A 25,449-nucleotide genomic window follows, 5' to 3' on the forward strand; every position below is an offset into this window, starting at 1 on the left:
AAAATCAAAGTTTTATTAATAAATCATACACTTGTCATGGAATTGCTGTGTTAATCCCTGATCCACTATATGAGCCCATGGCAGTGGCGTTTGGATAAAGGGGTAGGAGGAAAGGGAAGAGAGAAAGGAAGAGATTATTTAAAGAGAAGGGGAGAGAGAGTAATCAGTCAATCAGTCAATCATCATTCCTAGTTCCAGCACGTTGCTCCTGCAGCCCGGTCTGGCCAATGTCCAGTCCAAGGTCCTGCTTCAGGGGTTCCATTTTCTGGACAGGTTTCCCGGCCTGAATCAGGTTTCTCTCTTTCCGTGCCCATGAGTTCTGCTGCTCAGTCCCTTTCTTCGGACCCTGCTGGGAATGGGTCAGAGGCTCTGAGGGTGTTGATGCTGCGCAGTCCCTGCCTCTGCTCGGCCTCACTCCCGCGCTGCTGCCGCACTGGGCTCTGCTGATCCCCAGGAACCACTACAAGGAGGTTTGTCCCAGAGGAGCGCTGCCCTGCCTCCGCAGGGTCCCGTGTGCAGCCCATCCCGCCCCTCCTCACGGGGTGTTTGTTATTCCCGGCCCTTCCCGAGCTGGGCCGCCCGGGACACTCGGGGCCATTCCTCGACCCGGGATGGCCGCGCCGCCGCGGTCCGCCGCGCCGCCAGGGGGCGCTGTGCGCAGGTGCCGGCCCGGCCACTCCTCCCGGCGCGCGGTGCGTTTGGCGCGCGCGGCCCGCGGAGGGGGCGGCGATGGCGGGAGGCGGCGGCGGGCCCGGAGCGGGGCCGGTGGCGCAGGGGCTGAAGGAGGCGCTGGTGGAGACGTTGACGGGGATCCTGTGCCCGGTGCAGGCGGTGAGAGCCGCTGCTGAGGAGCAGGTGAAGGTGCTGGAGGTGACGGAGGGTGAGTGAGGGCCGCGCTGAGGGGATGGGGGGGACCCCAGGCCGCCGCCGCAGCGATTCCCGGTACCGGCGCCTCATGGCTGCGCCTTGGCCTCGGCCGAAACTTCCAGCCTCGTCGCTCAGGCCGGCGGGAGCAGGCGGCTGGGGCTGGTTTCCTGCCCCATGTGTGCCCGATGTCTCTCACGGAATCACAGAATAGTTGGGGCTGAAAGGCACCTTTGGAGATCATTGAGGACAAGCCCCTGCCCAGGCAGGGTCACCTGGAGCAGGTGACACAGGGACACGTCCCAGTGGGTTTGGAATGTCTCCAGAGAGCGACCTCGCTGGGGAGCTGTTCCAGTGCTCTGCCTTCCTGAATGTTAAGAAATTCTTCCTCACGTTGAAGTGGAACTTCTTGTGGTTTACTTTATGGCCATTGCTCCTTGTCCTGTTGCTGGGCACTACTGAAGGGTCTGGCACCAACCTCCTGGCACCCGCCGTGCTTATGGAGGTACTCGTATGGATTGCTGAGATTTTCCTCTGTCTTCTTTAGGCTAAACAAGCCCAGCTCCCACAATCTCTGCTCGCCAGAGATGCTCCAGATCCCTCATCTTTGTGGCCTCACTGGATCCGCTCCAGTAGCTGCTTGTCTTTTTCCGGAGCAGCCCCCGCCCCGCCGCAGGGCTCGGTGCCCGGAGGGTCGGGCTGGCTCCCGCCTGTAGCGGGGTCACGGCGGGGCGTGTTCGGGGCACTGCTCTGCTCAGGGACAGGAGGGCTCTGCCCGTAGGTGGCTCTGGGGTGGCGTGTGAGAACAGGGCACCTAGGACCACTCTAAGCTCACCAGGGGTAGGATGTGGAGGGGCCGGGGTGGTGAAGCAGCGGGGCTGTTGCTCTGGGTACCTTGTTCCACCTCAGCTGGAGTCCCCAGGGTTGGTCACATGAGAGTTATGGAGATCACTTCCATCTGTAGACCCTGCCCTGCTCCCACAGGGATCCTCTTCACCTCTGGATGTGTGTCCTGGTGTGTGTCCGTGTCCTGCATGGTGTGGTTGAGGGTGGCCAAGATGTAGCTATGCCTTCATCCAGTGTGAAACTCCAGTGACAGAGTTCCACTGTCTGTTAAGGAAAGTTGAGGACAAGTAGGACAATGGAGCTGGATGGCAACTGCCTTATGGCTTTGGAAAGAGAAATTTTAAATTAACAAACACTCCAAGTTCAAGCAGTGTCTCTGATTATTCCATTACTCCTTTATCCTTTTTATGGTGGCACTAGGTTAGTTCATGCTAACGTGAGGTTTATTGTGTGGTTTTGATGACATTGCAGCAGCACAAGTCTGGAAGTGCTGAGAGGTTCATTGATTGTAGAGCCTTTGCCTTCACAGCTACTACTTCAGTTGCAGCTTCTCCCCAAAGAGTCCGAACATTTCCACAGTCTGTTTGTGTGGCAGATCTCCAGAGAAGAATGTTTTCTGAGGGTTCTAGGCAATGGATGTCCCTGAGGTGCCTTTGAGAGCCCAGGATTGCAGAATTGCATTTAGTGGATGTTAGGGTAAGAGACATGGAGTCATCTACCCTTCTATTTTGTCATGATTTTATAAATCTGCTGAAGTCCCCGATACTTCTCTATGGTTGTAGGGCCAGAACTCTGCAGTGTGGTGCAGGATCTGTCCCTGTGACCTGCAGGAGGCTGCAGAACACCTGCACAAGCAGTTTGCAGGTGACAAACTGGAGGGGAGACAGTTGATGTCTTCAGGGCAGGGCTGCTGTCCAGAGTGCCTTGCAGGAACAGAGCCAGAGGAATTCAGCAAGGACAGGCAGCACGTTCTGCTCCTGGGACAGGAGACTCCCCTGCTGGGATGTGGGTCAGGCACCGCCAAAGGGCCAGGAAATACCAGTGAGCTGGACAGGGCCAGCAGTGTGCCCTGGAGGCCACCTGCATGCAGGGCTGTCTGAGCAGGATCGGAGGCAGTGATCAGCCTCTCTAGTCAGTGCTCATTAGACCACACCTGGAAAACCTGAGCGGTTTTCTCCCAGCACCCAGGATGAGACACAGCAACAAAGGGGACCGAGTTCAGCAAAGGGTGGTGGGTTGGGTGGGGGAATTGCAGCACCCACCACATGAGATGATGCTGGGGTTGAGAGGTTTTCCACTGGGGCAGCAAGAGGGTTTTGGGGGTGGGTCTGACAGCAGCTTTTGGTAACTATGAGGAGATTGTCAGGACACTGAGAGGTGGGAGAGGATGAGGGATAAATGGGCACAAACTTGAAACTAAAGGTTGAACTGGATATAAGGAGTTTCTAAGCAGATTGTCTGTAAAAGCTTTGTTGTTTCCATCCTTGAGTATCTCTAAGATCTGCTTAGAAAATCTGAGCACCTTGATCTAATGCTGCAGATTCTGCTTTGTCCATGGGGGTTTGACTCGAATCCTCCCAAGTTCTCTTTCAGGGAATTATTTTGCACGCCTTTGATTCCTCCTCTCTTGTACTAGTCAAGCAGCATGGGAAAAATAAGCTATATTTGCCTTTCTGTGCTTTGGTATGAAGAATCTTGCAAAAACCAAGAGGAGGAACTACAGGAATCTGTTGTGTACCAGCACAATATCACTGAAGTACAGAAATGTAGGTCATGTGTGTCACAAGTACTTTAAAAGAGAAAAAACTATATCATTAAGCAGCATGAAGAAGATGCTGAAATAGAAGTGAAGGAGTAGGAAAGAGCACACATGTTGGTGCTTTTAAGGCGAAACAAATTAAAGTCGGACAAAAGAGATTGAGGAAGAGCTAGTTAAAGTCATAAAAACTTAAAATGCTTTCAAATGTAGCAGAAACAGAAAAGGTTTCAGAGGTGTTCAAAGCCACTGACTGACTTGGCAAGGTACATTCAGTACAGAAGGGCTTCAGAAGAGCCAAATTCCCTGTGCTCATGTTGACTTGTGATGTTGAGGAGCTGGTACAGGAGACACGCTGGGGGATCCACATCAGATTGAAGCCTGAGTAGAAGCAGTTCAACTTACCAGTTTACTATAAACAGCAAGTGCTAAAGAATAGATCTCCCAGAGTTGAGAGGGACTCAAACATTCAATTACTCAAGCATTCAATTACTGGGCTGTAAAACTTGCCACTTAGGGACCAGCTAAGTATTAAGCTGGTAAACATGGGACAGCCTTTAGTGAGGGCTCCAAGGTGACGAGCAGCAGGGGTTGGTACAGGGGAGTGGCTGTGGGTTTTGCACTGCCTGTTATGGTTAAAATTCAGCAGTTGGAATGAGAAGAGACAGGTGCATGAAATTGCTGTGGCAGAATAATTGTTCGAAGGAGTCCTGGGACTCCCAAAACACTCTTAGAAAGTTCACTTTCTGAAACTTTTTGCAGAAACTGAGCTGCTGAGCACAGCTCTTGACTGGCAGGGTCAGGAGTTCCAGGTGAAGCTGAGCTGCTCAGCACATCCATAAATGATCTGCAACAGAGTGAACAGTGGTGGGAAAAAGTTGCTGATGGTGCTGCTTAGTCTGGCCAGAGTGAGAATCAGTGTCACAAATTGCGGGATGATTTCACAAGGTGTGTTGAGTGCAGACAGGAAGGTGCAGGTGTTGATCAGTGTTGATCAGCAGAGTAGTGTTGGGGGAGGGGGAGACAGCCCAGATAATGCCCTAAAAAGTTATGGGTGGTCCTAACTATTGTCCTTGGGAGAGGAAATCTCATTGTCCCTGCAGAGAGTTCCCTGAAAATACTCAATCACTGCTCTTTCATGCTCCAAAAAGCCAAATGGACCGTTAAGGAGGGAACAGAGAGCAAAGCTGACATAAATTCCTCATGCTTCCACAGCCAGTGCTACATGCATTACTGGCCTGCTGCTCTGGCAGCAGTCAAGCAGGGCAGCAAAAAGGCAGCACAGACACTCATAGAGGTGTGAAAAAGCAAAGGATCTGATCCATTGGCTTTTCTGCCTGGGAAAGAGCAGAGGTGGAGACCCTGAAATAATAAGCTACAGAGAAGGTGAGTGAGGAGGGCTTGTGACTTCTCATAAAGCTGAGATCACAGAATTGTGGAATATCATGGGCTGTCAGGGGAGATGAACCTGAAACTGCAGAGCTAGGCTGTTGCCCCAGTGTGCAAACTGTGGAATTCATTGCTGCTGGATGTTAGAAGTAGGAATGGTTTTAAAATTATTTAACCATCGTGGAGGAAAAAGCTCATCAAGAACCATTGAATACAGCAGTTGGATATAACACCCATTTAAGGAGATTCCCAGTGCCAGCATTTCCTTGGGGGTGTTGGGGCAGCATTGATCTACCCCCACCTCTTTTCCTAAGCTGGTCATGGGTTGGGTTGTTTAATGTGGTTAAGCCAATGCAGCTGTTGTCTCTCCTGTGTGGTGTGTGCTGCCCTCTCTTCCAGGCAGGTTTTAGCCAGGTCAGGATGGTTCAGGTGTTTAGAGGACGCAGTTGAGCTCCCTGAAGCAGGTTGACAGTGGATCTGGCCAGTGCTTGTACAGGGAGATGAGTAGCAGTGCACAGTCAGAGCCTCTGGAACAGACTGAACTGTTCAAGGGGAGTTTTCTGTCTGACTCCATACACGTGCTCTGGAGAAATATGGGATGCGTCCTCTGGATTAAGAACATGGTAGCAGTTTCTTCCCACCATGTCAACCTTTGGCAACTGCCAGACATGTCCTCAGCAACTCAGTCTCTCACCTGCTTCTGCATCTTCTGTCTGCTGAGGAAGCAGGCACCACTTGGCAGCCTGGGGATGGGAGATGCATTACTATTGGTCACTGGAAAGAGGAGAGTTCACCTAGTGACCTTTGTTTTTGTCTAGATTTTAGTGGAACATAAGTAAAAGCAATGCCTGAGACTGCAGGGGAAGACAGAGAAATGACAGCTGCAGTTGTGGAGTGGTGCTGCTGTGAGTGTGTTGGCTCAACTCTGGTATCAGTATGGTGTTGGTGCAGTGGGGCTTCTGTTCCCTTCATCTGGTCCATCCAGGTAGCACCATGCACCACCTGCATGGTAGTGCATGGTATGCACTACTGCCAGTGTCATACGGCCTGAGGATAATTACCCAATGTGGGAAAATGATCTCTTCCTCTAGGTCTTACTGTTTTGGAGAGCTTGTGTAGAGCCCAAGTCATCTTCAGGAATGCCAGAGCAGGGCAGTGGCACTCTTAAGAGGAGTTCATGTCCAGCAGGAGGGCTCAGATTGCTGAGAATCACAGACTGTTGTGAGATGGAATGGACCCACAAGGATCATTCAGTCCAACTCTGTTGAATGGCCTCCACCCTACGGAGAGGAGCAGTGTTTACTACGCAGTCCTCTAAATTATGTGGATAAGGAGGTTTAAGGGCAGCTTCTGAGACAGTTGGAAAACACAGCTCTGCTTGCCAGGTTAGATACCAGCTTTGATGTTTTATGGTGACAGTATTTAGTTTCTGAGCTGTCAGTTCTTGTGCCCTGGAAATGTGGTGGTGAAAGATGAGTGGCTCCAGGCTGGAGAATTGCCCTTCTTTTGCTGGTCTTCCTTACATGTTTCTGTGTGTCCTTTTTGCAGGTTGAAAGGCATCATTAGGTCATCTTCAACATGGCTTATGTTGTGACACCCCGTGTGTGAAAAGGCACCTTCATCTCAGTCCCTCACAAGGTTGTTTGTTGGCAGAAGCTGAGATGTGCAGGTGGCTGTGAAGATGGTGCTGATCCTGGCAGATTGACTCCTGTATCAGTCTGGGCATGCTTAACCCTCTTGTCTATCTTCTTTGAGCCTAGCCCTGTCTGGGGGACAACCAGTGCTTTGATTTGAATGTGATTTCAGAATGGAAGATTTGCTTTTTAGGTCTTGTAAATGTTCTTTCACTATCTCCTCTTCCAGAGCAGGTGGCTCAGCACTTTTAGTTTGATGCTTTAAAACTCATTGATTCTCTGATGATATTTTAATTATACAGTTTGCTGTTCATTGGTACCAAAACACCTACAGGTACCATAATGACACAAAACATATTACATCACTTGTGCTTCCCTGGTTCAGCATGTTTTCGTTTATGGTCGGCTGCTTCCCAACAGAACTGCTTTAATACGGCTTCAAGGGGGATTTCAGTGTTGCATCAGGTACTCTGTGAATACATGACTTTATGCCATAAACCCAAGCATTGTTTGGGAGGGGAGATGGTGGAGGATATAAAAACATGACCACAACATGTGGTTGTGTGGTGCTCTTTTGGCTGTAACTTCAATTGTAGTAGAGCGGGTGATGGGCAGAAATGAGTGGAAGTCCTTTGGGTGGATTGAGCTGAATTCTTAAAGGCGCTTTAACATTGAACTGATTTGTAACAGGAAACTTGAAACAAGAAATAGCCACATTGCAACATATGATACTGTCTGTGGGGAAGAAAGGTTATTCAGGGCAGCAAATGCTAGTGTTGCTCTGTGAAATCTTACAGATACTTTGGGCGTAGAGAGAAGTTGTGAAGGGATTTCAAGGGAGATAATTAAAACCAGCACTGCTGCTGGAGAAGAGTGACCTCAGTCTGTCTTTTGCTGAGAAATGAGGAGAATATGGATGCTGTTTTAGAGGTGTGCTAACAAAAGGAGTGCTTTTGGAGCAGTTCTTGAGCATCATGATGGAGGATGAAGCACATGTGTAGAGTATCAGAACTCTGGCTAAGCATTAGATTTCTGCTTGGTGTTCCCTCCTAGTCTGACTGCAGATCCCCATCCTGTTCTGTGCTGGTCTGATCCTGTGGCTGACCCTTCTTTGAGTAGGATATTGGACTGGGTGACCTCCTGAGGTCCCTTTCAACCCAAGTTGATTTATGATGATGTTATTGAAAGCCAGTTTTGTGGAAAACATCTGTGCCTGTGTGTGTGAGGGTTGCAATGCACAAGGGTGGGCAAGTATTGGGTGAAGGGAGCTCAGTTTCTGGTGCAGCTGCTGTGGTGGTGGTGAGATCCAGCCTCTACAAAGTGTTGCTTTACTCTGGAGTGTCAGTGGCTGTGGGGCCATCTGGATTCACCAGACTGGCTGCAGCAGCTGCTGCAGCCCCTTCCTTCACCTCACCCTGTCTCTGCTCTCAGCAGAGACAATGAAAGGCACCTTTAGTAGCTTCTGAACCAGCTCTGTGTGGATGTGCCAAGCTGGACTTGGTCAGTGCTGACCCACTTCCACTAGGAAGGTGGAGGAGCAAAGATTCAGTAGAAACTTTGCTCATTTATTCCTTCCTGCTTGCTTACTAGTAATTTTTGGTTTCACGTTGGCTTAGTTTTGCAAAAACGTTGGGGGTGAAGAGGTTACGTAAACTGGTTACATGGTAGATAGAGCTTGTTGTGGAGGAGGGGAGTTTGATTTTATTAATCTTTAGGTTAATGAAGAGGAGAAGCAGAGCTGGGAGGAAATGTGTTTGCCAAGTGCTCTCTATGCCAGGCCCTTCATTAAAAGCTTCTAATCTTTGAAATTTACAGACTTTATCTTGGGGAGAAGTCTTGGTATTTCTGATATCTCAAATCTACAAAATATAAGTGAAGGAATCACCTGTCAAGGTCCATTTGAACTGTATTTACCCATAATAAAGATAAAAGTTTCCAGCCAGCTGGGAAACAAACCAATAATAAACCAATCCTTTGAGAAAAGAGGAGCCAGTGAGCTGTACAAGGATCAGTGTAATATTAGTCGCTGGAAGGATTCTTGGAGCAGCTCATTAAACAGCTTGTCAGTGTCTATAAGAATAGGATAAATAGTTGCTGCACAACTAGTACTGTTTTATGTGGCCTGTTCTTGATAAATCCATCTAATTTTGGTTTCACCGGAGAGCTGGCTTATTGCTTAAACAAGTGCTGGGTGTGAATGATCTGAATTCAGCAGGGTTCCTGATAGGAATTTGCCACAATGGTAATTTATCAGTTAAGAAGATACAGTTTTGTAATGTTTTTAAGCAGGACATCAAGCTGAAAACCTGAGTGGGAGGGGGCTGTCAGTGGCTTATTGTCAGATCCAAGGGGTTTGGGGTTTTTATGACAGAACTCTTAGTCACTGCAGTAGTGTCCCAGCGGTGGCACTGCAGTCTGCCTGGGGAGCAGAACTAAGGTGTTGGAAAATGGAGAAACTAAATATTGTAAATCAGGCAGAGCACTGTATGCAAATGAATGCATGTAAACGAATTAAGGGTTGTGAACTACAATACTGAGTTGTAGCTGTGTGAAGCTGCTGCAGTTACTCTGGTTTCCTTTATACCTACTTTTACCCTCTTTAGCTTTCCATTTATACTCCTTATGCCATTCCAACTTACCCTTTAAAGATGGGGCTGAAACGCAATGCCACGCTTGAGCATGGAAATCACAGATAGCACATAGAATAATGACTTCTTCAGTTAAGAGAAATATTATGTTAAGTACATCTTGGAATGAGGCTCCCTGCTTTCACAGCTGGGATAAGAGGGTTATTTTCCTCTTTCTTAAATTCATGATCTATGAAGAAAGGGTAAAGGAACTGGGTATGTTCAGAGTGTGCTGGGGAAAGTGAGAGGCAATTATCTCCCAACCCAGAAAAGCCTCTTAGCGGTGAGGTGGGTATTAGGAGACTCAATAACCTTTTGTGAAGCACTCAGATGTGCTGCTGAGGGAAGTCACAGACCTCCTTTGAGAAGAATTTTCAGTCTGTTTTTGTCAGGGATGCTGTCAGCACATTTAGCCTGTCTGCAGGAGGCAGGGTGTGATGACAAGACCCCAGGGCATAACTTCTGCTCCACAGCTTCTAAGAACTAAAACGTCACAAATGTCTTTCTTAAGCAGACTAGTGAAATTAAATGAAGTATTTAGGACAGTTACCAGTTGCCTGAAACTTAAAATTGCAATTTTAAGCAAATTTATTGAGTTGTATGGATTTGCCAAACCAGAACAGCTGTTCTTCCTGGCTTTTATTTCCCGTGTTCAGCATCAACAGAATTGTTACAAGTGTTTTCATTTTGCCTTTCTCGAGGAGCTTGCTTGGCAAGAAGCCACAAGAAGCTCTTGCTTTTTCTGGGTAGATTCTTTGCAGAAGATCCCGCAGCATCCTGGACAAGGATTGTCCAGGCAGTGCTGGTGTCACTGTACTGGGCAGAGTTTGCTCGGGAAGGCATTTGGTGTGTCCTGGGCAGTCGTGGGGTGAGGGCTGGGACAGCCGAAGCAATGCCTGCACATCCCTGTGGAGGAACCCAGGGTGCCCAAAAAGGGACTGCTGGCTGCCAATCTGCTGCTGTCTTACTCCATCCCAGATCTTTTCCACACATCTCTCCTGTAGGAACTTGAGTAATGATTTTACATCGTAGGCAAGTGTGCTGGTTTTACCCTGAGGGGAGGTCACACTATTTATTATTATTATTCTTTGTGTTACTGATAAAGTTTTTCTTTATTCCCTTTTAAGTTTTAGGCCTACTTTACTTTTACTCCTAATTCTATTTCACAACAAGAGGTAAATACATTACAATTGGCAAACCCAAACTATTACAATAAGATTTTTATATATGTATTTAAAGCCTAAATAATTTGCTTGTTATTATCCTGCATTGCAAATTTTTTTGACCAAGAGAGAAGAAAATAAGATGCCAAAACAATAAGTGAAGTTTTTGTGGAGAGCACAGGGGAGAATTAATGCTCATGATTTGAGTAGCTGTGCTTTGGAATTGCCTTCTTCCTGCATGATGTCCTCCAAAAATCTCGATGACTTTTGCTGTGTGGCAATAAAAGTTACAGTACCAATATTTGGGGTTTTTTCCTTGCAGAATTTGGTGTTCATTTAGCAGAACTGACTGTGGATCCCCAGGGAGCTCTGGCTATCCGGCAGGTGAGTTTGCCTGGAACTGCAGAAGGAATTTTGATGGAAATTTCCTTGGCTTTTAAAATATTTTTCCATGTTTTCAGGTGAAAAATTGGAAACAGCTTTCTGTTACTGTTTCTTCACTTCCTTTTACATTTCTCTAGAGTCTTTCTTTCAAGATTATTCCAGTGTTATACTCTTGCATTTTTTGATTTTTACTTAATAAACCTGGTGCTGAGACAATACTGTACTGGAAATGGACACAACTTAGGGGGTGGGTGCTAGACATCAGCAAGCAGAAGTGTGGCTTCTCGTTGCAGAAGTTTTTTCTGTAAGTGTTTTCCTCCTTGCAAAGGAAGTTTTGGTTTTGTGTTTCTTTAGTTTGTGACCTGTATCTTGTGCCTTTCTAGAGCTGCTGCCTTGGGTTAGTGCTGTGCAGGCCATTGCTGCTCAGTGGATACCCAGCAGTTCTTTTTACTGCAATAACTTTGTGGTCCATTTAATGGATTTTTTGCATTTTTGGTAAGTCCTGATGCCCCTCTAAAAGAAGCATGATGGGACAGGAGGCTGAGAAAATGGGTAATGTGTGATCCTTGCAGTGGTTCCAGGGTATGTCCCTCATTCCTGACCTTTCCCCTGATACAGCTGGCGTCTGTTATTCTGAAACAGTATGTGGAAACTCACTGGTGCTCTCAGTCTGAGAAGTTTAGACCTCCAGAGACCACAGAAAGGGTAAGACTTGGTTTCAGATTATCTAGTTTGAAACACTTTATCCATCAAGAATATTAGTTCTGTAGGCAGTTAAAGAAATACCAGTGCCCTTGTGTATTTTGAGGATTAATGGCTTCAGTTAAGGTTTTTTGACATTTTCTGCTTCAAAAATCTGTTTTCAGTTGCTTAAAACAACACTGGGCTTGAGAATCTTGGGCTGCTTCCTGTAGGGAAAGTTCAACCACAGTGCTTCTGCTACTCTCGGAACAAGACTAGAAGAAAAGCTGCTTCCTAAGTTTCAGAAATACTGATTCTGGCAGTCCTAAATATTCTGTTATACATCTTGGGATTTAAAGGTTATTTTCCCATGAAAAATTTTAGTTTAAAGCTGCTGGGTTTCATTAAGAATGTGTTTAGCAGGAGTATTTAACAGCTAAGATGGCCAGAGATTCCAGCCCTTTCCACTCTGACTGTTGACTGGAGCATCATTCATATCTAGAGAATGATTCATCCTGTCCAGAGATAATTGCTTGAATTATGCACCAGAAGTGGCTTTTATTTTTTTGTGTCCCTTCAGGGCTGGGTGATTGTTCTTGTTTACTGAAATCTTCCAAAATAAGCAAAACATAGTTCCTGACAGTGGAGCTGGGATTTATCTCAGCTAACTCTGGATGTTTTCCATGTAGATCTGTACGTCCTGTGTAGCTGCAGCTGTGAGCTATTTACTCTGTGCTTATCTGATGCTGTGTGTGAGACGATGCCATGTTAAAACACACCATGCAGTTTTCCCTAAAAAGGTACAGGGTATAGTGTGCAGGAGTGTTTTTGTCACCTGGATGTTCATTTTGTAAAACCAATATTGAATCAATGTCAGGATACAGTCATAGGTCTAGATTTGTTTTCATTAGGCTACGCTACAGCTGTGGATCTATTCTAAAAGCTGTTTTCTACAGGCAAAAGTTGCTATCAGGGAGCTGCTGCCCAACGGGCTGAGGGAATCCATCAGCAAGGTGCGCTCGAGCGTGGCCTACGCCGTGTCGGCCATCGCCCACTGGGACTGGCCCGAGGCCTGGCCCGAGCTCTTCAACCTCCTCATGGAGATGCTGGTCAGCGGCGATGTCAACGCAGTGCACGGAGCCATGAGAGTGCTCACAGGTGTGTGGTGCCATGGCTGCTGGAGGAAGCTGTTTAGGCTTTTCCTTGTGCCAGTATTCTGACACGTTGCATCCAAGCTGAAGAAATTGGAGTTTTCTTCCTCTCTTCCCCTGGGCCTGGTGCCTGTCACTGGCTGTGGAATCATGTGCTCAGCAGGTATCATGAGAGCTGGGGAAGGAGGTGCTGTGCTACAGGTTAGAGCTCAGCAGGGACTTTTGATTGTAACACCCTGTTTTCCAGATACCTGCAGTTTTTAGTGTGATACTTTTCTGCTTGCCTTTGAGGATTGCCTCAGGTAGATCAGGTGACCCTAGTCTAGTGAAGTGCAAATCAACTTTTCAATACACTTAGTGTTTTCCAATGGTTCTAATGTTGCTGTTCCCTACAAATTGGATTACTTCTAAGAACTTGTCTTCTTTTTCCATTTTTTAGAATTTACCCGAGAAGTGACAGACATACAGATGCCACTTGTAGCTCCAGTTATTCTTCCAGAGATGTACAAAATTTTCACAATGGCAGAGGTATGATCTTCACAGTGAGGTTGGTATTGGATGAAATTAGTGGAAATCTTTCTTGGAACAGGGAAAGTCCAGATTTAATGGTTAAGTCAATACTGTAGTATGAGTTAGACTTAAAGAACTTTCTTGATGATATATAATTGATGACAGTTAATGTTTCAACGGAAAAGTTGAAACCAGTAATAAAATAAGAGAATAAAGCTAAAGCAAAAATGAAATACAATTAAAAGATAGTTAAAGGAAGTATCTCGTTAAGATGAATGTAGTGTTCCTGATGTTTAACTTTCCTCTAGGTGTATGGAATTCGCACGAGGTCACGAGCAGTGGAGATATTTACCACGTGTGCCCACATGATCTGTAACATGGAGGAGTTGGAAAAGGCAAGAATTTAACTTGACATACAAGATGCTTTGAATTCAGACTGAGTGAGGTTCTAAATAATTGTTAATATGGAAATGAAGCACTGGAAAATTACATGCTGTGTCAACTGGAATTTGGGGGAAGAGGCTATAATTTAATACATGTAAAGTAGCTGACTCCCTGCTCTACATGCATGCCTTGATAGTGGGACTTGGTTTCCATAATTAAAATTAATGTATGGTTTATCAACAGATATCAACAGACATAGTTGTAAGAGCTCAGAAAAGGGGGGAGTGAGCATAGGTAGGAGATCGAATATAATACCTTTGTTTGGAAATCCTTGGCTTAGCTTCCAGCCTTCAGCTGAACCGTGTGTCCTGATCACCTGTCAGGGCTTGGGCACCTGGGTAATGGGGGACCCTTGGGAGAGGCTTTGGTTCCAGGCTTCTGGAGCTTCACCCTGTGCTTCAGGAGGCCCCTTAGCCTTGTGTTCCTGAAGGGGTGGGAGAGGCCAAACCCTGCCCAGGTTTGGAAGAATATCTGTTAAACAAACGAAGCAGCTTTGTATGCGAGTCTTCTGTCTGACTGTAACTGAGCACATCTGCATTTTAAATGGCCTTTGACAAGTGGCTTTTCCAGCACTCCCAGGCAATAAATGGTTATTTTTAACTTTTTGGGGTGTGAGGATAGGGAAGAGTGACTCTCAGTCTAGTGGCTGGTCACTGCTGGGTGGCTTCATGTGCTGTTCCCTCCCTGTTTTTGCAGGGAGCAATCCAGTGCAGACTTTTGTAAAGTTCTGGTAATTACACTGTATCTGTACTGCCATGACAAGGTTATTCACACAATGTATCTTGCAGCTAGTACCAGTATCCAAGAGATAGTAGTAGCTCCCCACTCTTATTCTGGAGAAGGGCTGAAAATGTCCTTGACATTGGATAATAAACCTTTTCTATTGAAATTTTACTTTAAAAAGAAAAGAAAAAAATGTTTCCTAATTGATTTAAACATAGGCCTTTGCTGTCCTGGCTATGAAGTTATGAGGAATAATCTCAATAAAATTATTTTGGTACTGTATTACTTGCTCTGCCAACGACTGCTTATGGAGTGCTCTGACATCTGGAAAAATACTTGCTGTATTTTCCAAGGAAGAATCATCCTGTTAATATTCAGGCCAGCTGTTGATACTCAGCTTGTTTGGTTTGAGGGATGGAGGCTCTGCAGGGAGATAAATGCCAGCCGCTGGGTTTAGGGTAATTGTGTGTGTGATGGAGCCACCCCAGGTTGGTTTTGTAGCCTGAGGGTGCTGGGGTGCAGGGCAGGATCTAGCTCATCAAATGAAATGCCTTGCTAGGAGGGGGTGAGCACTGCTCCTCGGGCTCTCCAGACTGGATTGTCTGGATCTCTCTTGAGACTCCAAAGTGATGAGTTGGATGTGTGTGTTTTGTGGCAACCTGTGCTGTGGGGCTCTGAAGAGTGGTATTCAGCTGAGCTTAGTTCCTCATAAATAGAGAGCCCAAGTGATGTCTGAAACAGCTTTCATGTGACTTTGCAATATTCTGCAGTTGCCATGAGTTTGTCTTCTGTTTTGTACCAGAAAAGTGCCATTGCTGTTGCTTCTAGTGCTTTACGTGTCAGATGTGGGGGTTCTGTATCTGGCATTCAGCTGTGCTTGCATTGTCTGTAACCAGGGTGCTGCCAAGGTCCTGATTTTTCCTGTGGTGCAGCAGTTCACAGAAGCTTTTGTCCAGGCCCTGCAGATGCCTGATGGACCAACATCGGACAGCGGGTTTAAGATGGAAGTTTTAAAGGTGAGTCACTTAGGGCTGATTGAGTGGAGAAAAAAATTGAATACCAACACACACTCAGATGTGCTGGAAAACAAACTCAGGTGGCACATCTCCCAGTATTGCCTGTGGTATGAACAGTGAAGGCTTTTGGCTCCCAGCACCATCAACAGTAAAATAAATTGTTCGCCTGTACTGAAGATACCTATGATGAGATCCATGAGCTGTAAAATGATCTACAGGAATCTGGTCTATAGGACCATCTGTCCTTGTAATTTGCTACATTCATCTAATGTATCTTGGATATGTCTTGGACACCATAATCTGTAGTTAAATACCAATCTTTTCTAAAGATGCTGCAGAACTCTGCTGCAGTAAAGCTGTAAAAGCTTGTTAAGTGCAGGTGCTTTTCTGGAAATTGGCTGCTCTTTAATGCTAAATGATGTCTGAGAAAGAGAGATGGAAGGTCTTTGTATTGTCCTTTTTTCCTGGAGAAAGGAGATTGGATTGGAGAGCTCTGTGTGCATGGGGATGAGGGCCAGTGCAGACCCCTGTAACAGCTTGGAAAGCACTGGAGCTGTAGGGAGTGCTGCCTGCAGCAGGGAAGAGCAAAGAGTCAAAAGCATCAGTTGCAGGATCAAATCCAGATCTTTCATTTCCCTGCCTGCGTGCTGGGGTGAGCAACACTCATGTCACTGTGTAGGTTTCTGAGGATGGGCACTGAGGCTCATTCAGTTCCCTGAAGAAAGCAGTAATGTACTTACTGAAGACAAATGTCAAAAGTTCTTTTAGAATGACCAGCTTTGTGCTGAAGTAATGCAAATACATCCTGGGAGGGTGCTATGTATTACACAGACCAGCAGCTCCTGAGCTCTGTGTTGTGAAACTTGTCTCAGTCCTGTTCAAGGCAGCAGTACCTGGTCTGGGCATCCTGTGGCTTCTCAGTGAGGGACTGCACGTCTCATACTCTAGGAACAGCTGGAGCTGTTCTTCCTGTGCAGTGTTACTGAAAAGGAGATCGGGGAAGGATGTTGGCAGTTTTTGTTGAGAGTGTGTCTTGTGGGGTTTTTTTTCCTTTCTGTTGCCTGTGCACTGGGATTCCTGGAGAAGTGATATATAGGAACAGCAACATGAAAGGAACACTGCAGGGTATCATCTTGATTTGAACAGGCTGCAGCTCAGGAATATTTGGAACTACTACTCCAGATACTCACATTTGGATTGTTAATGAGTAGCAGTGTTTTTCAGCGTCCACAGAAAGCAGATGTAACTGATGGCTTCACTCTAAACCAGGCCAGGCCAGTTCTCTTCTTGTTACATCTGTGCATTCTGCAGCCTTTTCTGCTATTTAAGTAGGTGCATGCTGGCATTGGGCTGTTTGCATGGCTATGTCAGCACTGGTTCCATCAGGAGGTTCTTGTGAGGAACAGTGTGACAGCTTGGAAAGTCTCTGAGGAAATGTCACTGTTTTCTTGCTCTGCTCCTTAGCTGTGTGAGGGTCTCTGCCATTGGCCTTTGCAGGGGAGCTGCAGCACAAGAGGATTTGGATCTGAATACACTGCTGTGTGTCGTGTGGCATCGATGGCAGCAGAGACTCAGTGTGGATTTAAACAGTAAATTCAGGAGATCTGCTGCTGACAAGTGGTTTGTAGGTGGCTCTTTGTGAAGAGATGAGTGTTCTGGCTGTTGACTTAAGGCAATTCATGATTTTGTCACTTAGGGTTTCTGAGCTGATGATAGCAATTTTCTGAGGGAAAAGGGATTCAGGTGAAAGCCTTGAATTGCCTTCAGTTCCAGAGAAGTGGATTTTATCGTCACTGTAGTGCAGAAGTAAGAAGCCTTAGGGGATTATTTAAACTAGCTCTGCAGATGAGGTCATTACAGGAACCTCTTGAAAAGCTGATGTAATGGAAGAGGGAATTGAGCAATTTAATAGCACATTTTGAGTGAATTTAATAGCACATTTTCAACCAGATGCAAACTCAATCCTGTCTTCTTTTCCTTAATGAAGTGCTGTTTGGCAAATGACAGGAAGACTTTTTTTTTTTTTTCCTTCCCTGTCACTTGAGGGCTTTGTACTCCCAGGTTCTTGGAGTTCTTGATGGAAGCCAGAGTCAACCCTGACCTAAACTGTTGGGTTGTCCATATCAGAATGTTCTGCAGGACAGTGGCAGAATCTTTGAGGAATGCTATTGCAGTGTGCACATGTCCCTGATCCCCTGGGACAGTTATCCTGGTTAGGGGAGTGAATAGTTTGGACCACATCATGGGGAGCCACTAGTGGTTAATGTGTCCCAAGTTGTTCCCAGTACAGTTACAAGCTTATAAGCAGTTATCAGTAGGAAATCAGGGCCTTTTATTTTTAGAGGAGATGGGACAATAAAAATATCATCAAGCGTGAGGACTAGAAGGAAATACCCATGGTGTAATTTACTGTTGTGTTTGATAGTTCAGCATTAATTAAATTGGTGTCTCTAAGGATGAATGAGCTGCAACTGTGCAATTCTTGAATCCTAATTTCTGTGTTGAACATGCTACTATTGATTGCTTTAAGAGAAACAGAGGGATTAAATGTGGCAGGTGACAGATTTAAGGCAAATTTCATAGTAATGGAATAGAAAGTGGAATGCAATGGTGTACTTAGTGTGCAGTAATATATCAGGAACACAAATTAACCAACAATCTAAAGCATCTTGCAGCCTTGCTGTTGTGCTTCTTCATTTGTTCTTAGAAGCTGTTAAACACCTGTGGGTCAGAGAAAATGTGCTTACATTTTTCCTGATGCTGGAAAAAATAACTAGCTAGAAAAAATAATTAATCATAACCTCTTTGTTCTTGGATAGAAGATGAGGTGGTATCTGTGTCTTGGGACAAACTTCCCAAGTTTATGAACAAGGTATGTCACCTGCCCCTGCTGAGCTCAGACTGATAGTCAGCTTTAGCATGCTCTCTTCTAGTGTGTTTTTCAAGCTTTTTATCCAAAAATTTGGGAATTCCTTTTTTTGTTTAAATATGCAAACAGGAAGAGAAGCAATAAAAGGCTTCGATAGAGTGACTATCAGAGCAGTGCTCTGATGAGAGAAAGATAAGGGCTTTCTTGAAGGATTAGTAGGTGGTGGGACAATATGTGGGTATTGGCAGAGGATCTGTGAAGCAGTTCTTTGAGTTCAGACAAGCAGTGGGAATTGGCAGAATGAGGGGCCAGGGATTGAAGTACAACATCTGACAGGAGAGTGCTCTGTATATTAATGACTTGCCCTGCAGGACTGTGGTGACCTAGCAAATGCAGCCTTCTATTGTTACAACTGCAGAGCCATTGAGTTTAAGAACTCCCTTAGCACTCCAGCAGCGCTTCCTACGGAGCTGGTTGGGCGTAGAGCTTAGGGACATTTACATAGGGTTCATGTACAGTGGCATATGGAACAAGTCTGTTTGGATGCTCCTGTGGCCCTAGGCAGAGTGTTGAGTTTGCAGCAGTCCTGAAGATCAGGTTCACATCCTTTGCCAGCACCTGCATAATTTCTTCTCCCCAGAGACTTGAGCAGGTCTTTTCTGTAATGCTTCCTTCTAGCACCTGCCAGACTCATTCCCAAACCCACATATCTGGGTTCATCCTGACGCCTGCTCATCTCCAACACTGATACTAGATTGCTGTTGTTTTTCTGGAAGGTGTTACTATTTTTTTGTTTCTATTAATGTACCCAGTGCTGCAAACAAACTGCAGAGTGGTTTGTATTGGGTAAGCACAAACAAACTGACACCTGTGTGTCTCGGAGCAGCCACCTCTCAGGCAGTTTGTGAGTTGCTGTTCTGTAACAAGTGTAATGCAGCTGGAGCTGTCCCCCTGGGGAGGAGAGGGGGGAGTGAGAGCTCTCTCACTCCTGAACGGTCCCAAAAGGCTTTTGGCAAGTGTCAGTGGAAGGGCTCCCCTAAGTGAGGATGATGACCTTCATGGAAGTCCAGGCACGATCCCCTGTGGAGCTGATAAGCTGCTCCCAGAGCAGCCCCTGTGCTGAGCTGGCACAGCCACCCCTTTCTGCAGCCAAAATGGGAAGGGAATTGATCTGGGTGGGTGTTTGCTTCTCCAGCTACTCCCTGGGCGTGGAATGGATGTGTTGCTTGCATGTGTGGAAAATGGGAAAATGGGCAGTAGTCTGGTTTTATATGACGTTAGAATTCTTTTTCTGGGACAAGACACTTCTAAGATAATTGTATCCAGACAGTGCTGCACAGTGATGTGCTTTGGATTTGAGTCATTGCCTTACCCCACTGTATTATGGCATTGTCTTCAGAGTGCCACATCTTGTGTTATCCCTTTGCTTGCCTGCAAGAAGAAACACCAAGAAAGGTATGTTGGTCGGTGTATGAGCAAAAGAAGGGATTGTGTGGTCAGGAGTGAGAGGCAACCTCAGTGACAGGAAAACTGTGGATGATCTCGGTTATTAATGAAACAGCAGCCTGTGATTTGAGTGTGTTGATGGCTTTCCCAGTTTCACTTTTGTCTGATATTCTTTTTTGGTTCCAGGCTGTGACGGCACTTGTGAAGAACTATCCAAAGCATATGATTTCATCAATGCAGCAGATCCTGCCCATCGTCTGGAACACCCTTACGGAAAGTGCTGCTTTATATCCTTGGTAGAGAATGAGTTTAACTGGAATCAAATGACACAAACTCAGTCTCATATCCAGTAATGAGCTGACTGCTGGAGAAGCACAATACATGGAGTGCTCTGCCCTGCCACAAAAAACAGGATCTTTCTGTTACTTCTGGAGGCTCCATTAAGTTTCTTTTAGCTTAAAATGTATGCTGATTGATGCATGTGCCCTGTAGAACTGCCACGAGCTCTGCATTGTTTCTGGTACTCTTTGGTAAAAATTGTCTTCTTAAGATGCTGGTCACAGTGTAAAGACTTCAGGAGAAGGAGAACCAGCAGTACACCTTGCTGCAGCAGAACTGATGGCTGATTTGGATTGCTGAAGAGGCTGATTTGCAATTTGGATTTTCAGTGCTCTGCTGCACACCCAGCTGTCTCGGAGTATTCTGTGGGTGCATTGCCCTGTACTTGAAAATTGACATCTCAAATCTCTCCATATTGTTTTTTCAGACTCCTGTTAAAATACAGTGGAAGGTGTCCCTGCCCATGGCAGGGAGATTGGAACTACATGGTCTTTAAGATCCCTTCCAACCCAAACCATTTTGTGAATCTGGGAAAATACAAGGAGCTGTTTGTTGGATTTTTGATGGTGTATTTGTCCCTCTCCTCTCTTGACTCCTACTACAGTCTAGCTGGTACCTGAGCTGACAAAATGGGCTTTTGTTTGCAAAAGGGGGAGAGTCTTGTTTTTCTTTTCCTTGTGTTTGCTCTGGTACTTGTTGGATCTTCAGTTCACCATCCCCAAAGAAAATTCCTTCCTTTTTATTCCCAGGTTAGTTTTCTGCCATTTTGTAGTGCTGGTGCTTTTGGAGAAGCTTGGTAGGGAGCAGAGCCAGTCTAAGGTAGGGTGTGGGAGCATGGGGTGGCTCCTCACTCTTGGGCAGCAGTGAGTGAGCAGCTCACATCCCCTGAAAAGAGTGAGTCTGGGGGCTTCTGTTCTTGCAGAGTTAACATAAATTAAGTTTTGGGTTACCTTGGTGAGTTTGATCTAAGTTAATCAAATAGCATGAAAGATGTGCTGAAGTGATATGGGAGTGGTCTGTGGAAAGTGGTCTTTGAACTTGGGCAATGCACAGAGCCAGGAGCTCCTGGGGTTGTTGTCTCTGTGAAGCACAGGACTCTGCACAAAATCAAGGGTTTTTAAAGAACAAAACCCTCCCAAGTTATCAGGAATTTTAAGACAGGAACAGATTAAATCCAAAATAGATGTTGTTCTTTGGAAAAAGCATTTCCTTAACTCCATCCACTTATGTGAGAACAGAAGTAAATTACACAGAAGAGGTGGAGGATCCTGTGGATTCTGATGGTAAGAACTTGCACTACAATTCTGCATTTGAAGAGGAGTGGAGTTACCTAAATATTTCTGTTAAAACAGTGACTGAAACACCATGGGAGATTATGCTAAAGGCGCATTTACCATGTTAGAATGGTAAATTTGCAAATTATTTGTGATCGTAATCAATGCAGCCATACAATTTAAGTTTTCTAATGGCTCAAGAGGTGCATTTGGCAACAATTTTGAGTTAAAAGTAGTGTGACAAAAGAAAATTAAATAGGTTTTAGGTTGAGCTTGATAAATGGGTGTGTGGTGGGTAGAGAGCAGAAAGTGATGAGGTCAGAAATTCTCCTGGGGCTGCTGCTGCACTTGCTAGTCCAGTAGAATGAATAAATATCTTCTCTGACAAGCTAATGGTTTGTAATTCTTTTCACATCCGTTTGTATCTTTTTGTATGTTGGCATATTCAGTCATGTTCCTTTTTGTTTTTTCCACTTTGTTCAGGTGAAGTTCTGGGCTTTGAAAATCTGGTGTTCAGCATATTTGAATTTGTCCATGCCTTGCTGGAAAACAACAAATTTAAGAGCACTGTGAAGAAGGCTCTGCCAGACCTGATCTATTACATCCTGCTTTACATGCAGATCACAGAGGAGCAGGTGAGCACATTTGTATGGTGTAGGAAACAAAGGAAATGAGAGATTTAAACCAGCAAGTGTCCTGGTAAGAGTTTCAGTGTGTGAAAGCTGCTGCAATCTAACAGGCTCTTCCATCACTTTGCCGTGGCAGCACTAAGAAGTTCCAAAATTGTACAAGGTAGGCAGTAAATCATGGATTACAGAAGGGTTTGGGTCAGAAGGGACTTTAAGGCCCTTGCTGTTCCACCCCCTGCCATGGGCAGGGACACCTCCCAATATCCCGGGTTGCTCCAAGCCCCATCCAGCCAGGCCTTGGGCACTTTCAGTGTTGGGACATTCACAACTTCTCTGGGCAACATATCCGGTGTCCAGGACCTGCTTAGCAAGGAATTTCTTCTGTAATCTAAATATACCATCTGTCAGTTTAAAATTGTTGCCCCTTGTCCTGGGGCCCTGGTAATAGGGCTTTATTTTTAAAGCAATTATAATATCTTACTGGAATCTTCTCCAGGTTGAATGACCTCAGCTCTCTGAGGCTTTCTTCCTTCATCCTTCCATGATGCATTGTGCTGTGAAAATGAGGATTATCATGCTGAAAGGAATAAACAGCTTTCTGTGTGAGCAAAAATGTTGTGCTAGTAGGGTGAAATAATTTGTACTGAAATTCTGCATAGCTCCTGGCCTCTCAAGCGTGACAGCCATCATCTTTTAGTTTAGGTAGACATGCAAAAATGCAAGCACTCTGTTAAAAGATTTATCTGCTTTTCCCATTCCTCATCTAAAAATAAAGCTGTGTAGCATTGATTCCAGCTCAGTCATTAGTTCTGTCAAACTCTGATCTCAAATGAGGAGCAGAAGAGCAAGATGAGCTCAGAACAAAGAGTTTCTTCTTCTGAAAGGTTTCTCCAATGGAAAGAAGAAAAATCAGTTGAGGATGAAGACTTCTTATGGCAGAGAAAATTTCTGAAAGTAGTTTTCCAAAACAATTTGCAGGGAACAGAAAAGCTGCCTTTTATACCCATGATGTCCTGAATTCTCAGCTGCCCTATCCTTTTTGTCTCCTCAGATAAAAGTTTGGACTGCAAATCCACAGCAGTTTGTGGAGGATGAAGATGATGATACATTTTCCTACACTGTGAGAATTGCTGCTCAGGATCTGCTGCTGGTATGAAATGTATTCCACATTTAGATACTGAAATATTAATAACAAGTATCAAACCTGCCTGCAGGGAGGGCATTTAGAGAAAAGGCCAATTTTTAACAGTCCATACAAATGAGTGTTACCATTTTCTTGTGCACAGGCTGTGGCTGCTGATTTCCAGAATGAGAGTGCAACTGCTCTGGCTGCAGCAGCTACGAGACATTTGCAGGAAGCTGAGCAGGCTAAAAGCAGCGGCGCTGAGCACTGGTGAGGGGCTGGGGCTGGGATGGGGTCGCTCATCTGCAGCACTGCATGCACCGTGATTTAATCACATTGCATTTGTGACAGTGCTACTGCTGATGGGCAAGGGTGGAGTTGGAGAGCTCTGATTAGAAGAAGCAGAATAAAGTACAGCAGTTCTTGAGCCAGATGATGGAATCTTCATGTGGAGTACTTTGGGCAGTTCCTAGCACAAGCTATCTGTGCCAAGGCTCCCTCTCTTCACAGCTTGATGTTCTTTAAAACATCTCATGGGAAATGATAATTATTTATACAAAATCAGAAGAGAAATTTGCAATACCTTCTGTTCAGTTAATAGGGATAAAAAAATTCAGGCATATATATATATATATATATATATGTAAATTTATTTTTTTTACTTGATGTCAAGAAGAGTGGTGCTGTATGCAGATGTATGTGTTCAATTTTAGAACTTCAGAGTTGCAGTTTTTTATGTTATTTGGGGATAGAAGAAGAAAACTCCCTTCCAGGAGAACCTGGTTGCTGGTCCACAGTGATTCTCTCCTGGTTTTACAGTGCATTGGTTCAGTGTTTTTGTTTATTTTGAATGTTAGTGTCAAGAGTAGCCCCTGTGATAATGAACAGCAATGGAATGGCTGCAAAATCAGACATTAGGTCCCCATCAGGCCTCAGTTGTGAGAAGTTGTAAAGTAGATTCTTGGCCTCACAAATAAAACAAGAAGTGTATTTGCACATAGTTCTATATCATTATAATTAACAAAATGTTAGTGCAAAATTATATGTTTTTAAACCTTTAATGTACTGGGTATCCCAGTGCTTCTGCACATAAATTTTGAAGGCATGGCTGGAACACAAGCCATGGAAGAGGTTGTTTTTTATTATGAGAACAAAATTGGTATAAGTTACAATTATTTCACCAATATTTTAGGAAGTGACTGGGAATGCTGCTCATTCTGAGGCAGTTTCCAAGCCTGCATCTTGCAGCTTTTGAATGTTAATCTCTTTGAGGGCTTTTTTAAATTCTCTTTCGGGATCAAGGAAACAGCTGTGGTAGCTTAGACCAAACAACTACTTGTGACTTCACTTCAGAATATGTATTTATTCCTTGAGTAATGATGGAGGAAAAAGTCTTAAGGCATCTGAACTATTCTGCAGGTGGAAAATACATGAAGCCTGTATGCTGGCCCTGGGCTCAGTCAAGTCTATAATTACAGACAGTGTGAAGAATGGGAGAATACACTTTGATATGCATGGCTTCCTGACAAATGTGGTCCTGGCAGATCTCAACCTTTCAGGTATGTGGGACCCTGCATCCCAGGGAATCACTGCTGGGTGCTAGACACTGAGAGTCTGATGAATCAGTCAAGTTGATGTGTTCACTTTTGCACCTTGCTCATGTGAAAAAAATAAATCTTATGAGTTGCCATGTGCTCCTGGTTCCAGTGTAAGTCCTTTATATGTGGGACTGTGCTTTCAGCTGGATCTCATTGCTGGCTGGATGTATGAGTCTGTAGGGCTTGCAGAGCTGGGTGGAAAATAGCTGTTCTGATGTCTTGTGTCTGTTCCTGAAACAGTCACCAGCAATGTTTAACCGCCTTCAGAATTCCTGCTGCACCATGTCATCCTATTTGTTTTATGCTGAGGCTGACACTAGTTGTAGCACATGAATTCAAATAATGCTCCTGGCTAAATGGGATTCTGTTATTGGGAACTCAGCAGGATTTTGCTCTCTGTGTTATTGTACATCAGTATGCAAGAAAACCAGAGGAATTGTTGAAAGTTACACCTCAAAAGTCCTTGCAAATTAAAAATTTTAGAAGTTAAAGGCAATGTGAGCATCATTGATGAGTCCACATTGAGTTTTCAGTGTAGAAAAAACTGATTCCTGGATTCCTTTTTCATCAAAGAGACACTTATTTAGCCCATTACAAAGATGTTTTTTTTCTTTTCTTTGTGTTAATGTTGGGTGAAGAACTAGTGTGCAAAGTGCATAGTGTGCAATGCATGTAAGAAACCAACCTCAGCGATTTACATATATTTACATTCATTTACATGTGTGGCATTGGGTTGTAAATGAGCTGCTGTGCTCTAGAAGGGCTCCAGTAGTCTGTGTCGATGGCTCTCGAAGGATATCCATATAATGGTCAGTAGTGGTACAGACATAGAAACGTTGTGTTTCATGATACTGACTTAAAAAACAAAGCTCTTCTCTTGCTGTACATCTTGCACAGAGTGTTTTATGTCCTCATCTTAAAGTTAGTACTTGCAGGAGCATAAATAATGGCAGTAAAGATGCTGAGGAACAGAGAGCATCATC

At 45.0% G+C, this 25,449-nt stretch overlaps 1 protein-coding gene across 1 annotated transcript in view; it reads left to right on the top strand.

The window, feature by feature from the left end:
• The first annotated feature begins 726 nt into the window (after positions 1–726).
• The window catches only part of IPO9 (importin 9), a 39,144-nt gene continuing 14,421 nt past the window's right edge, over positions 727–25,449 (top strand). The window contains exons 1-13 of the mRNA XM_062509361.1: positions 727–880; positions 10,602–10,663; positions 11,282–11,368; positions 12,301–12,502; positions 12,935–13,023; positions 13,314–13,400; positions 15,069–15,188; positions 19,690–19,790; positions 21,067–21,125; positions 21,600–21,751; positions 22,797–22,895; positions 23,032–23,138; positions 24,288–24,427. Coding sequence (XP_062365345.1) covers positions 730–880; positions 10,602–10,663; positions 11,282–11,368; positions 12,301–12,502; positions 12,935–13,023; positions 13,314–13,400; positions 15,069–15,188; positions 19,690–19,790; positions 21,067–21,125; positions 21,600–21,751; positions 22,797–22,895; positions 23,032–23,138; positions 24,288–24,427 — 1,456 coding nt within the window. The 5' untranslated portion in view covers positions 727–729. The remainder of the gene's footprint in view (positions 881–10,601; positions 10,664–11,281; positions 11,369–12,300; positions 12,503–12,934; positions 13,024–13,313; positions 13,401–15,068; positions 15,189–19,689; positions 19,791–21,066; positions 21,126–21,599; positions 21,752–22,796; positions 22,896–23,031; positions 23,139–24,287; positions 24,428–25,449) is intronic.

Source organism: Cinclus cinclus, chromosome 27 (genome assembly GCF_963662255.1).
Source record: "Cinclus cinclus chromosome 27, bCinCin1.1, whole genome shotgun sequence".
In the NCBI taxonomy this organism is placed as follows: Eukaryota; Metazoa; Chordata; class Aves; order Passeriformes; family Cinclidae; genus Cinclus; species Cinclus cinclus.